Source organism: Vombatus ursinus, unplaced genomic scaffold, assembly GCF_900497805.2.
Source record: "Vombatus ursinus unplaced genomic scaffold, bare-nosed wombat genome assembly UNPS02014802.1, whole genome shotgun sequence".
Classification (NCBI taxonomy): domain Eukaryota; kingdom Metazoa; phylum Chordata; class Mammalia; order Diprotodontia; family Vombatidae; genus Vombatus; species Vombatus ursinus.
In genome coordinates this window covers 13,814,895-13,829,624 of record NW_020954580.1, presented here as the reverse complement: position 1 = coordinate 13,829,624, position 14,730 = coordinate 13,814,895, and the positions used below count along the sequence as shown (strand labels likewise).

General features: G+C 36.2%; 1 protein-coding gene across 1 annotated transcript in view; it reads right to left on the bottom strand.

Moving 5' to 3' along the window:
- ERBB4 (erb-b2 receptor tyrosine kinase 4) overlaps window positions 1-14,730 on the bottom strand; it is an 833,670-nt gene that overhangs the window by 35,634 nt on the left and 783,306 nt on the right. Inside the window, exons 22-24 of the mRNA XM_027873426.1 lie at window positions 12,375-12,521; window positions 10,146-10,243; window positions 8,478-8,648 (exon numbers count right to left, since the gene is read on the bottom strand). Of these exons, the coding sequence (XP_027729227.1) occupies window positions 8,478-8,648; window positions 10,146-10,243; window positions 12,375-12,521 (416 nt within the window). The remainder of the gene's footprint in view (window positions 1-8,477; window positions 8,649-10,145; window positions 10,244-12,374; window positions 12,522-14,730) is intronic.

The window sequence follows — 14,730 nt, the reverse complement described above, 5'->3', positions numbered from 1 at the left end:
TCAAGTCTGGGAGACCTGAGTAAAAAATCTTCAGACACATACTAGCTGTGTGACCCTGAGTGCATCAGTTAGCATTTCTGTGCCTCAGTTTATTCTTCTGTAAAATGAGGATAATAGTAGAACTTACCTTTCAGAGTTGTTGTAAAGATAAAATGAGATAGTATTTGTAAAACGCTTTGCAAAACTTAAAGCACTGTAGAAATGTTAGCTATTGTTATTATTGTTAAAAGGATATTATGTGAGTTTACCAAAATCCATGAAGGAACAAAAAGAACAGAAGAGGATCCAAAACAGTTTGAGGAGATGACAAGGACAGGGAGAAAGGAACTGAAGATCTCAAAGGACTAGCCACTATAGTACTGGACTTCTCAAATACAATCTTCTAGATCTACTATGATCCCATAATCTATGTGTTACCTTCAGTGCGTGGAAAAATCAACATTTTTGTTCAATAAATTAAGAAGATTTGGAAAGAGTCAAGAGAAAGAAATTATAGTGTTGTGTATCTGATTCTTAATATAGGGTTCATATAGTATGAGAGGCAGCTTGGCAGAGTGAATATAGTCAGAAAGCTATGGGTTTTAAGATTTGTTTGGGACACCTACTGGCTTTTCAACCCTTAAGGAAGGCATTTCACCTTTCTGTGGTTCAGGTTACTGGGGCTATGTCTAATTCTGCATAGGAGAAGGAGTTTCCTATACCAATGAAAGCACACATCTACTCCAAAACTAAGTGATATTGACAGTAAACAATAAAGGAATTCAGAGAAAGGGGATGACAACTTGAATTGGAATAAGTCTTGGGTCTTTAAGTGAGATCTCAAAGATTGGATAAAATTTGGTGAGGAGGTAGAGACGGAAAGAACATAAACAAAGATCCAGAGTTGGAAAAAAGGGCAGTGTGCTCAGAGGAGTATATGGGACTAGTATAGATCAGATGATAGAGATTTGGCCATGAAGCTAGGAAGATTTGGGTTCAAGCGTGCTTCTGACACATGGTAGCAGTGGACTGTAGGCCAGTGTTTTATCATCCTCTCAGTGTTTTAAGCAACCCTCTAAGATTCAGGGAGTAGAGGAGATGCTAAGCAGCATGAGAAGAAGAAGCTTCTTCACTTGGAGTTTTCCCCTATCACTGAAATGTCAAGTCCAAACCTATCCATGTTTCTATGCTCAGAAAATAGTGCTTGATTTATGAACTAATCAGTGAAATGAAATCGGTATTGTAAAAAGGATCAGTCCAGCAGAACATGTCAGATGGATTAGGCGAAGCTACTAAAGACTGGGACTATTGCAGTAATATAGACATGAGACACTGGGTCTTAATTTAAGTGGTAGCAAAGAGGATGGAGAAAGAAGTGTGGAAACCAGAAGAATTATGAAAAAAAAGACATATACCTTGTATATAAAATGCTCATTCTATCAATGAAATTACAATGAAAATAAAATAAAATAAAACAGTAAGTGTCAAAAATGACTAAGATGGCCTATGGGTAAACCCCAGGTTACTGGGAGGTAGAATCATTGACCAAAATTCAGTAATTCAATGGGAAACCATACTCTTTCTAAAGAGAATAATTTTTAATGCCCTTAAATTTGCAGCTCAAGGAATTTATTCCAAACACTAAACTTTAAAGTGTCAATAAAAATGTTATTTATCCTTAGCCTAAGGTCATATCTATTTAAACTCTGATTACAACAAATTGTCAAAGTCAAGCTTGAAAAAAATAGTTTTTAGGTATATACTCTGCAGGATATCTAAGTGCATAGAGGTATTGTGAAGTAATTCAGTGAGAACTCTCTTCTGGATTGGTAGTGAAAAACCCCAATTGGAATGCCAAGGATATCATGCAGCAAGATATGACATATTTTGGATGAAATGTAAGACCAATATCCTGAGCACCATGGTCATTTATCATCAAGCTGCAGTCTATGTAAGAATTGATATCGATTCTTAGTAAATTGCAACTAGAGTAACGTTGTTATGTCATCACAAAATCCTACCATTTCATTTAGCCATGAGATGCTTCCTCAATTTGTGTTTTTAGTTTTCTATGTCTTCTCTTTCATGTTCGATTCCCATACAAAGAAATGTCAGTGATGAACATAAGCAATTTGTAGTGGGGCTAGAGATTTATTTAATACCATCCAAAGAGGACGTTACCTTTAGAAGAAAAAAATACATAATAAATGTGCATACAAAGAGAATTGCTGCTCCTGAGAGCCAGTAGAGCATCACAGAATTTTAGAGCTGCAATGATCTTAAAAGATCACCTAGTCCCCTCTTTATAAATGAGGGATACCTAGGCCAAGCGAGGAAATGGAATTTATCAAAAATTGCAGCCAGTTAGTATCAGAGCTGGGACTAGAACCCAGACCCCATGACTCCTAAATCAATGCACTCTCTCATATTTTGGTCAGTCAGTCAATCAATAAATGTTATCAAGCTCCTACTCTGTCCCAGTCACTGAGCTGAGTGCTATTCCACCCCACAGACAAAGAATATTGGGATAATAGGATTACTATTTATCTTTCTTTTCCTTGTAAATTAAAATTAACCAACTTAACTTAAGTAATGATGTAAAATCATTATATATAATGTAATCTGATCAGATCTTGAAAACTAGAAAGAACCTTAAAGTCCAGGTGACAAGCATTTATTAAGCTCCTGCTACATGGCCGGCACTATGATAAGTACTGGAGATAGAAAGAAAAGCAAAACCAAACCAAACCACATTGCTGCCCTTGATGCTATGGATCACCCTTTTCTCCTGGATAGTCTCTCCTTTCTTCTCTCTCTCCTGGTTCTCCTCCATCTGACAGTCTTCATTTTCCTTTGCTGTATCATGCTCCAGTTCATATCCACTAGCTGTTAGTCTCCAACAAGGATCTGTCTTAGGCCTTCCTCTTTTCTCCCTCTATACTATTTTACTTGGTTATCTATCTCATCAGCTTCTATGAGTTCACTTATCATGTCTTTGAAAATGATTGTCGGGGCAGCTAGGTGGCGCAGTGGGTAGAGCACCGGCCCTGAAGTCAGGAGGACCTGAGTTCAAATCTGGCCTCAGACCAAAACACTTGACACTTACTAGCTGTGTGACCCTGGGCAAGTCACTTAACCCCAATTGCCTAAAAAAACAAACAAAAAAAAAATGATTCTCAGCTCAACATATGCAGTTTACTCTCTCTTGAATTTTAGTCTCATATTACCAGTGTACTTCTTGAATTGGATGCCATATAGACATCTCATTCTTGACATGTCCAAAAGAGAAATCATTATCTTTCAATTTGTTGTTGAAGGTACCACCACCTTCCCAGTCACCCAGGCCAATAATCTTGACATTATCCTCAGCTTCTCTTCTACATTCACTGCTGTTATCAGGCCTTATATTTGACAGCTGCAAAACATCTCGTGCATATTTTCCTTTCCCTACACTTACAGAGGCACCACCCTGCTAGAGACTCTTATGACTTCATGACTGTTACTGTCCAGTCATTTCAGTCATGTCTGACTCTTTGTGATACCACTTGAGGTTTTCTTGGCAAAGATACTGGAGTGATTTGCCATTTTCTTCTCCAGCTCGTTTTACAGATGAGACAAACAGAGTTTGCCTAGGATCACAGAGCTAATAAATATCTGAGGCTGGATTTGAACTCATGAAGATGAGTCTTCCTGACTCCGGATCTGGCACTCTATCCACTGCACCATCTAGCTGCCCTGACTTCATGACCAAACACGATAGACTTCTCCTTGATCTCATTCCCTCTCCAAGTCTTTGCCCCATTTAATTCATCCTCTACTCACCTGCCATGGTGATTGGCTAAAGTGTAAATCTCAGTATGTTATCTCCACTACTCAGTAAATTTCTGTGGGTCCCTGTTGCCTCTAGTATCAAATAGAAAGTCCTTTGTTTGGACTTTAAAGGCCTTCACAACCTTCCCACGTTTCTAGTCTTATTCTTCATTCTCTTTCATTTACTCTATAATCTAGCTAAGTGGTACAGTGAATAGAGCTCTGGACTTGGAATCAGGAAAACTCATCTTCACGAGTTCAAATCCAGCCACAGACACTTACGAGCTGTGTGACCCTAATCAAGTCATTTAACCCTGTTTGCCTTGGTCCCTCATCTGTAAAATGAGCTGCAGAAGAAAATGGCAAACCACTCCAGAAGCTTTACCAAAAAAACCCCAAATGGGATCAAGAAGAATCAGACACAACTGGAATGGCTGAACAACAAAAACAACACCACAATCCAGCTAAACTGGCCTACTTGCTTTTCCTTAGATAAGACATACCATCTCCTGACTCCGTGCCCTTTTACTGCCTATCCCCCATGCTTGGAATTCTCTCCACCTCCACTTCCTGGATCCCCTTGTTTCCTTCAAGTCTCAATCAAATCTCACTTTTTGTAGGAGACCCTGCTACCCTCCAACCTCTCATCCCCAGCTAGTACCTTCACTCTAAGATTACCTTTCAGTGATGCTGTATAGATCTCGTGTATAAATAGTTATTTACATGTTGCCTCAACCACTAGAATATGAGCTCCTTGAAGGCAGGGACAGTTTTTGTCTTTTTTTTTTTTAATATCCATAGCAATTAGTACAGAGTCTGGCACAGAATAAGCACCTAATAAAGGCTTGTTGACTAGTCACTTCACTACTCATTCACCTCTCCATTAGTGGGATCATCAAGAGAAATCAATGTGGATATGAGAGGTGGTAGAAAACTCAAATAAATCTGCTATGCTCTTTCTTAACCTATCTGAGTATGCAGACATGGGCAGGTTTGAGAATATGTATGTATGTATGTACACCTAAACATATATACAAACATATACAATATGTATGTGTACATGCACATATACACGTGTATACACACATGTATACATACATGCACATGCATATATATGTGTATATATATAATATATATATATATATATATAATATGTTTTAAATCTGTCTTCCCTTAACACATGGCTATCCATTATCTATATCCCTCTGACCCCCATTAGCTCAGATAATTGAGAGCTAGTTGACAAGTGTTTGAATGCAGTGGAGCATATGTTCTTTCAAACTACTCATTTCACAAATGATGCAAAGATCCTGAAACAACTGAAATTGTGTCTTGCTCTATAAAACAATATTGAAGTGTTAACATTAAATTAAAATTTCAATATCATTGGAGCAAAGTGCCTTAAGCCATATCAATTTATTTTATATTCTCATTCATTATGAGTGCATTTACTATTAACATTCATTATACAAAACAAACATAAATCCAGGTCACTCAAAGGGAAAAGGCCAAGACTGATTTAGCAAAAGGAATATGAACACACTCTCTCTCTCTCTCTCTCTCTCTCTCTCTCTCTTTCTTTCTCTACATACACACACATATACGTCACACACGTAGAGAGAGAGATGCACATACACACTGTAAATCTAAGTGTGAAGCTGTCACTTAAATATGTTTTCTTGAAATGAACCAACATATGAACTATAGAGAGGGTACTCACAATTATTTTAGGAGTCCTATTTTGAGAACAACATACAAAGTAATATATTTGCTAAACAGGATAATTTACAAAAGTCATTCTAAACAAATGAGATAACTTTAAGAACTATGTATTAGGTTTTTGTAAAAATTGACCTGAAACATCATTTACTTTTTTGAAAAATCAGTACTATCATCAGTATTAGATAACTGTGAACACTAATTTTGTAGGCTCTTTCCTTTGAATCTTTTATTTATATTACTATTAGCACTACAGAGAATACTGGAATAGTACACATAAGATAATGTAACTTACAGTAATAGTTCTCAGTGCAGCATAATCTGTAGTCAATGGAAGTAACCTCCTTAAAAAGTAGTAATTGTATAAGCACATCTATCAGTGATAATGTCTCATTCATTTGACAATAGTATGCAATGATACATGGTAGGATGAAGGTGAAGGGAAACAGAAGAAAAATGGAAATAAAATTTGGGGCTCACAATATAAGAACACTCCATCAAAAGATACATATGTAATTCTCTCTCACTACCTAAGCTAGATTATAGTAAATGCGTAAAAGAGGGAGCAGGATTATTTAGTGACTGTAACTTAGCTTTGCAGAAGGAAAATATTCTAGCACTGAGAAATACTGGAATAAGGAATGTTTACTAAAGGGAATTAGTAGAAGTTGGTATAAACTGGTAGACATTTAAGCAAAATCTCTGAAAGTAGTAAAGCAGGATCTAAAAGTATCAGCAGTTGAAAAAGTAATCAGAATAAGGAATGATGAATATAGCCCAAATAAGTCTTCCTATGTGATTCCCACTTTGACTCATTGTTTCCACTTAGTTAAGCTAAAATTTCATTATAAGTAGCATATATTCAAGGGTGGGTTAAACAGAATGAAAAATGAGGATTTAAGAGGTGTTTTTAACAATAACAACTAAGAAACTAAAAAAAAAATTAAGGAGAACTCAGTGTCCTGGTGCTAGAAAACTATTTTCTCAAAATGACATTATTTCAATAAAAATATTTAATTTGCCACTTATGTTCCAAATATCAGGGGCATGATTCCCATCAGCTGCCAGGGAACATCTATTTCCTAAATACACAGAGAAGAAACTTGGCTATGACCCCTCTGACTCCTCCTCCCCACTAAATTCTTTTCCTTCCTTTGTTACTCCCTTTGTTACTGTTATTCCAATTAATCCCCTGAATTTCTCTTAAATGTGACAGAAAGGGGATCTATTGTTTTCAGTAATGACTGGTTCCTCTAGTTCTTTGGCAAAGATGATTTGAATCGTAGCAATGGGCCTTCAAGGTTCCTGCTAAAATGCTGTGTTTCCTGATCTCTTTAGGACTTAATAAGTCGAAGAAATTCAGTCTGGAAGTCTGAAAAAAATAAAATGTACTTGGTCTCTATCTTCCATTTCATTCTTTTAACTACTAGCAATTACCACTGGTATTTCATAGCTTAGTGATAGGGAGGTAGGAGGGCAGAGGTAGGAAGAAAAAAAGGAGACAATGGGGAAAAAAATATAGGTGGGATGATTTGAAACTTGCAAGACAGGTCTCTGATCATCAACGGCAAAGAAACTGGTGCCTTCTCTCTGAGAGATTCCACACAAGCACTTTCTGCCATTCTGAAAGAAGACAAAGTACTTTATCTGAGAGAATGAGAAGGGAGTCAAAAGCCTCCTCTGCTTTCTGAACAAGGGAAGTTGTTTGTCACAGGGACAGAACTGTTACACCCAATAAAATGTGACAGTGCCTTTGTGACACAATTTCATATTATGCAGTATATCCTTTCCTTTGGGGAATAAGGGAAGAGAAAAGTCAACTGAAAACAGGAAACATTAGGTTTATGTTCAATCTATAGATTCACCTGATAATGGGACATTTAATATAATGTTGGCTACTTATAGTGGGTATTAAAGTAGTCAATGGGGAGAAACAATTAAAATTTTTAACCTGACTTGAAAGCAGACTGTGGGAGGAATTCAATAGTTCTGAAAAACTGTGATTATTTAAGTTCACATAACTGCTTATTCTCAAATGTTCCTAAGCTACACCTTGATTAGAAATCTTTCCATCTAATCCATGTTTCTTGCATCCCCAGGATTTCGGAACAAACTGACAGTCTCTTTTGTGTCTCCTTAACCTTTCTGTATTTTGGTCTATTCTTTGTCCATCTCTCTCTGTGTCTGTCCATCTCTCTGTCTCTGTGTCTCTGTCTCTGTCTCTCTCCATTCTTCTTCCTTTTTTGAGACCACATCTCCCTATCTTGCTAGGCTAGAAGTACAATAGCTCTTCACAAGCCCAATGCCACTAGTGACTAAAGTGGAAGCTTTGACCTGTTTCTTTTCTCTCTGTGGCTGGTTTGCCCCTCCTTATGAAACTTGATTAAGGCTACACCCACTCCTGGAGGCTCACCATATGACTAAAGGACCTAGTGGCAACATCTGATCTGATCAACACAGCTTAGAAACCCTCAGCTCAAGAAATCTGACAACCTCAGTGTCTCCAACAGTAGGAATTACAGGTGTGTGCCACCATGCCTAGATCATAATCTCTCTTTTTTAAATAGCCTTTTCTTGGAAGATTTTTTTTCAATGTATGTTTAGCCACACAGCATTCTAATAGTTTGATTAATATTTGGATAAATAGCCTGCTTTTTCTTAGTTCTCATTTCCTCAGAGTTAAGATTTTTCTTTCATATAAATTTATACTTTATATGTGATCTTTTGACATCCTGAAGAAAATTCCAAGTCCAAACAAGAATATATCCTCCAGAATTATGAACCTGGCTATATAACACATTCTTACCTTTTATCCTCTTTTCTTTTGATCTGTAGTTCTTGCTGATTCTTTTAATAACTTCTTGGATTACATGATGAAAATTCACAGCTATATTCAGTCATGTTACATCACTTTCCAAAAATGACTATGTGCATTTAGAAATTTTTGTTGCTTGGTCATTGTTTCTTACCCTATTAGAGTCAATTCTTGCTCTGGAAGTATAGATAGGTGGTGGGATGTTGAAGGCTTGAGGCACTAAGTATTCCTCAGCATCCATCATATCTTCCAGGTCCTCCTCATCCAGAAGATTCTGGAAGAACTTGCTATCATTTGGACTAGGAAGCTTCATACGATCATCACCCTAAATGTATCACCCATGTGGCAAAAAAAGAAATGTCATTTTAATTATTTCCTTTCATTTTGAGCATCTGACTTTTTGCTCACAACTATACAGTAAAATAATAGCTCATTAGAAAATTTCTTCACTCACTTAATAAAGATGCCTCAAGTATCTATTGTGTTCAAGATATTGTGAAAGGTTCTTGGGGGATAGAGAGCAAAGAGTGTTAAAATTAAACACCATTACTATCCTTAAATAGAGGAGTTAAGACAAGTTAGAAAAAAATAAAGAATTCTTCTACAGATAGAATGTGATTAAGACATTCCTGAAAAAGTATTATGAACATTCATGTAAAAAGAAAATCACTTTTGGTTGGAAGACCAGGGGAGGCTTGCAGAAAGAATTGGCATAGACTCCGTGACTGGAAGAATTGAGAGGAAAATGCTTCAAAGACCTTCTAGGATGTCAATTTACAAAATGTTCTCAACATTATAACATATATAATAAGTCACAAAATAATTTTCTGACACGACTGGCATTAGGGAATGTTCACTTAAAAGTAGCAACTTCTGATTTGGCATCCCAGTTTTTGAAACTTTTTTGTCTTTATTCTACCTTAGAACAAAATTTGAACATTTCTAAGACTACCCTCTTTTTCTTTCCCTCCCTTATTTTGTCAATCCCATGCAACTTAATAACCAAATATAGTCTTACCAAGACCTGTTGTTACTGAGGCATGTTGCCTTACTGAGAAACAGCCATATTTGCTTATTAAGTTAACTGACCTAATATTCAAGTTGAAAGTATCATCAATATTACATATTAAAATGTTCATAATAGTTGTGAAAAGAGGAAAAAGAAGCTCCATCCCCTTAAAAAGATGAATATGATTCATCTGATTTAGAATTCCCTAATCAGCATTTTGGAATTTAATAAATAAGCCATATTTGAGGCTGTTTTCTACCTTTTCATACAATTCCATTTCATTTTACTTTATCTGAGTTATCTCCTTGATAAGAAAGAAGCATGAAAACCAAAGGGGGCTAGAAATCTAAGAAAATCTTTTTGTTTCTGAAAATCATACTTCAATATATTGAATATTCTGAGTTACTGCCTTCAAGGAAAAGAAAAAAAAGCCTCTCTTTTCTGTGCTTCTGAAGTTTGTAAAATAGACAGTATATGGCTTAGAGATAGGGAGATAGCTTGGAAGGTTTGGCTGAAGGTAAAGAATATTTGTGAATATGGTAAATCATAATCATCTGGTTGTTCAGTCCCAGAAGTAGTTAAAAATTAAGGTATCATTTTTATAAGTGATGCTAATCACTCTGTATAGTAGTTCTTTTCTATAAGCATCTATTTCTCTAGTTAAAACTGAATGAAATCCTGGCAGGAGGGGAATGTTTATATGATGGAGCTTTTCTTCATATTTCATATTTAATTTGAGTGTTGTTGAGGTAACTGCATAAAGAAAAGTATTCTGGCATTCAAACCAAAAGGTCTTCTCTTAAATCTGCTCACCTGAATGACTAGGTATCGTTGAGGGTCACGAGCCATTCTGGAAAATTCAGCAGCCAGTTCTTTGAATTTAGGTCTGCTGTCAGCATCAATCATCCAACCTAGAAATGCACAGAGAAGAGAGATAAGAAAGCAGTCAATGGATAAATGATTTCCTAATAAAAGGAAATTTCAGCATCCCAGGGACTCTGACAGCTAAAGGGTAAACACTTTTTATGTTTCCAGTAAACAAACCTAAGAGCTACCTGCATGAAAAAAAGTGTCAACTGGGGTGAAATAACCCATCTGAACTCATTATTTGACCTGTGCTAACCTTAATATACTCTGAAATAACACAAGATAAAAGTAACCTTGTCTCTGACCATTTTTTTTCATCCTTTGTCCCATTACTGAAAAATTTGTCTAAATCTTCCTGGAATATATAACCCTGAGTAAAGCTAGGAATCAGTGGAATGACATGGCATCTCAATTTATGCCTCATTTTTAGGGCAATTTTGCATTCATGGGACAGAGATACAAAGAAGTTGGTAACTGAGTTCAGGAAGTGAAGGAGGAGAGGCAGAATTTTGTAGCATTAAAGCCGGTAGAAAGGGTGAGAAGTGCAAGAAACGTATTTCTTTTTGTCCCAGACCAGGAAAAGCAAATGCAAAGTGATCAGTACTTTATGTTCTGCAAGGGCCATTAGCTTATCTTAGTGCTAGCCTTTTCGAGCCCAAAGATCAAATCAGCCATTTTCAAGGTATATATTATTATTTATCTGGAAGTTCAGATAAAGTAGGTTTTATCTCCCCAGGCTCTATTTGGCTGATGAGATGACCAGGGTAAAAGCATCAAGGTTTTCTTCCTCCCACCCCTCCCCCAAATACACTTTGTGTGTGTGTGTGTGTGTGTGTGTGGTGACTTGGAGTCTTTAGCTGAAAAGCTAGGAGTATGTATTAGGCAAAAATTTCACCTACTCCAGCATCATTTTGCCACCATGTCCCAATGCATCTTTTCCATGACCCTAGTTAAGGAAGTGATTTATAATTCCTGCCATCCTTTCTTGTTTTCTTCTTCCCCCTTACAAGTCTTTCCTAGTCTTTGATGGAACAATGGAATATTTGATTCAGTAATGCTTATTTCTTCATTTCTCAGTGGGTCACTTTTTCTTCAATCCTGCCTTTATGGCTTCAGGTATATGCATATCCAAAATTGAATATTGTCATTTCAAAGCTGATGAATTACTGAGATTTTCTGGAACTTCCATTTACTAGTTGAACTAGAGGCAGTTAACTTCAAAACAGGGGATCAGTTTCTCCCTAGTTGAATGCTGAGTAAATAGAAATATGCTTTGTAGTAAAGGGCATGTTGACCTGCACTGGAAAACAAATTCTTTAGTTCTTCCTCCCTGTCAGACTGTATCACACATGTCATGAATTTAAATCTAGGCATAACCAGGCCCAAAGTCTCTTATTAATAAGATGCTTATTCACCTTCACCAGTTTGCTTCTTTGTGAGCTCCATATAAATCAAAAAGGGGAAAGACCCAGATCATGCAGGAGAGATGGCTGTATGTTAATCTCACTTAAATTAAGTCAAAAACACCTGAGACTTTCCTAATTCTATTTAAATTAGAAGTCTAGGCTTTGAAAACACATTTACAATGTGTACTTAGGAGAGAGATGACAAGGAAAGACAGAAACAGGGCAGAGCTATGGAAAGTCCAGTTGTAAACAAATTATCAATTTGTACAAAAGTAAACAATTCATAACCTTTTTGTTCTCACAAGGGTCAATCACCTAAATCCTCTTCATTACTAAAGCTGTGAAGCTTATTTTCATTTAATACCATCCTGTTTAATACCATGTTCAAGGTTTCTTTTCTCAAATATGTAAGGCATTTATTCAGAGCCAGATTTTGTTTTCTTATGAAAAATTATCCATGTAATCAGGTTTAATTGTATTTTCTTATTACATTCAACTTGATTGTCATGGAGATGATAAGAATAATGAAAATAGTTAAAAATCATATCATTTTGCCTCTATAGCATGGAAGTATGGTACCACTGCTAATTAATAATAAGGGGAAAAAAGTGCTAAATCAGATCCTTATGGATAAATCCATACTCTTCAAATATAACATTTATATATTTTGTTTGCATAGGATTATTCTAAATAATCATTGCAAGAATTTTTAATGCATTTCTTGACTAAAAAAGATTGAACCCATGTTAAGAAAATTAAGCAACCTTACATTTGACCATGACCATATAAACATCAATGGTGCAGATAGGAGGCTGAGGCAAGCGTTCCCCTTTCTCTAATAAATCTGGTATTTCTCTTGTTGGGATTCCATCATAGGGCTTTCCACCAAAGGTCATTAGCTCCCAAATGGTGACCCCTAAAATAAAAGAGATTGATTTTTTACTTAAACAAACATAAATCACTTTGATTCGAACAACAATACAGCAGGTCAATTTAAGAATATTTTACTCAATGTGAAAGCAGAATTTGCCATCATGTTTTCTCTTAAGAGCTCAAAATGCTAATGTAAGCACCATTTCATTGATTCTCACAAGGTCTTTGTGAAACAGATTAGGTGAATTATATTATTTTCAGTTTTCAGAGAGAGGATGTAAAGAATAGATATTTCTGTAAATTGGTTTATCTAAGTTCACTAAATTGGTGACTAATGAGCATGGAGACTAGCTTTGGAAGGTGTGCTAGGGACTGGGGGAAATGAAAGTTACAGGATTTGGATTGGAAGAAGGGTTAGAGAAGTCTGACCAAAGGTCTCATTATGAGACCCCTAATGAGAGATCATAAAGATGGTAAAAAGTCTTGTGATGATGAAGTTGAAAATCCTATGGATTAAAGGCCATACACTTTAAAGTGGAAGGAATATGAGATCATCTACACAATCAATTGATCCACATTTATTAAGTGCCTCCTCTGTGCTAGGCACTGTGTTAGATGCTAAAGATAGTACAAAGACAGAAATGAAAGGTTCTGCCCTCAAGGAAGCTAAATTCTATTAAGGAAGGTAATAGATAGATAGATATAGATATGGATATGGATATATACAAAAAGAGTTATTTAGTCAATAATATTTAGTAAGTACTACTGTGTACTAGGCACTGTACTAAGCACTAGCATACAAAGAAAGCTACCTATAGTCCCTGTCCTCTTCAAGTTTAGATTCCAAAGGGAGAGAAACATGAAAATAGATAGACTCAAGAAGTGAAGATGGAAGGTAATCTCAAAAGAGAAGGCACTAGCATCTGGAGGGATTGGGAAAGACTTTTTGTGGAAGGTGGGAATAGGATCAGAAAAATCAGAAGGCATTGGTGAGGAGGGAAAACATTGTAAGCATGGGGTTAGTCAGTGCAAAGTCAGGAAATAAGAGATGGAATACTATGTGAGAAGAATAGCAAGTAAACCACTCTATCTCCATTGTATGTTATATGGAAATAGTGAAGTATAAGAAGGATGTAAAGGTAGGAAGGGGCATGTCTCCAAAAGCAAAGAATTCAGGGACCTGCCAAACCTTCTACAAATTCACAGGTGATTTCTAGTAGTTGTTCTGATCAAAAACATCATCATCTTGTGACCAATCTAATGATGGGTTAAATCCACCAGATAATCTTCAACAACCAATACCACAAAAGGATAAGAACTGAAATGATAAGCCACAGATACCTCTTTTTAAAATGTTAAATGAACACCTGACTTTTTACATGTAGTCGCAACAAATAAAAAGAAAGTAGGCAAGTATTTTGGCTCTTCTATGTGGGATGGGAGTTCAGTGCCAAAATATCTAAGTAGGAGTGGGGTCTCCCTTATTCATTCCTTCATTCATTCACTTAATGAATGGTTTATTTATTAATTCATTAACCAAACATCTAAGTGCCTCCAGTGGGGTATTGTACAAGGTGCTAGTGATATAAAGACAGCATGACAAGAAGATGACAATCTAAATGAGGTTTGCTCTCTTTGTTGTGAAGTTTATCCTACTACATGGCCTCTCTCCCCCAAAAGGAAAATGTTTTAGTCTCCATGGAGTTACCTTTCCATTAGGAGAGACAATTCTAAAACAGGACACTACTCCTCCGTGTCCTGACTTGATCTTTGGCTATTTATCCTGAGGATGTGTTTAGATTTCATCTCAACTTCTAATGTACATATACATATACATATATACACACACACACACACACACACATATAAAATGTACATATATATGTATATATATAAAATGTACATATATATGTACATTATATATATATATATCTACACACACACACACATACACACACACACACACACATATAAGTCTATACTTCATTAATTGGAAGACTTATGACTTTACTGAAGTACTGCTTCCACTCAAAGTCGGTGAAACCGCCATCCAGACTTAATAAATGCTTTATATCAGTTGTTTGGCTAAGCATTTCATGGTCTAGCTATCAATGCTTTGGTGATGAGCTTTTCAAAACTTAGTTGTGTTGGTCCTTTTACAACATTCATACAGTCTGTTATTGAGACCATACGTGAAGTCTATGGGAGTAATTTAGTGGAACTTGCCCAAATTTGTACACTCTTGATATTCA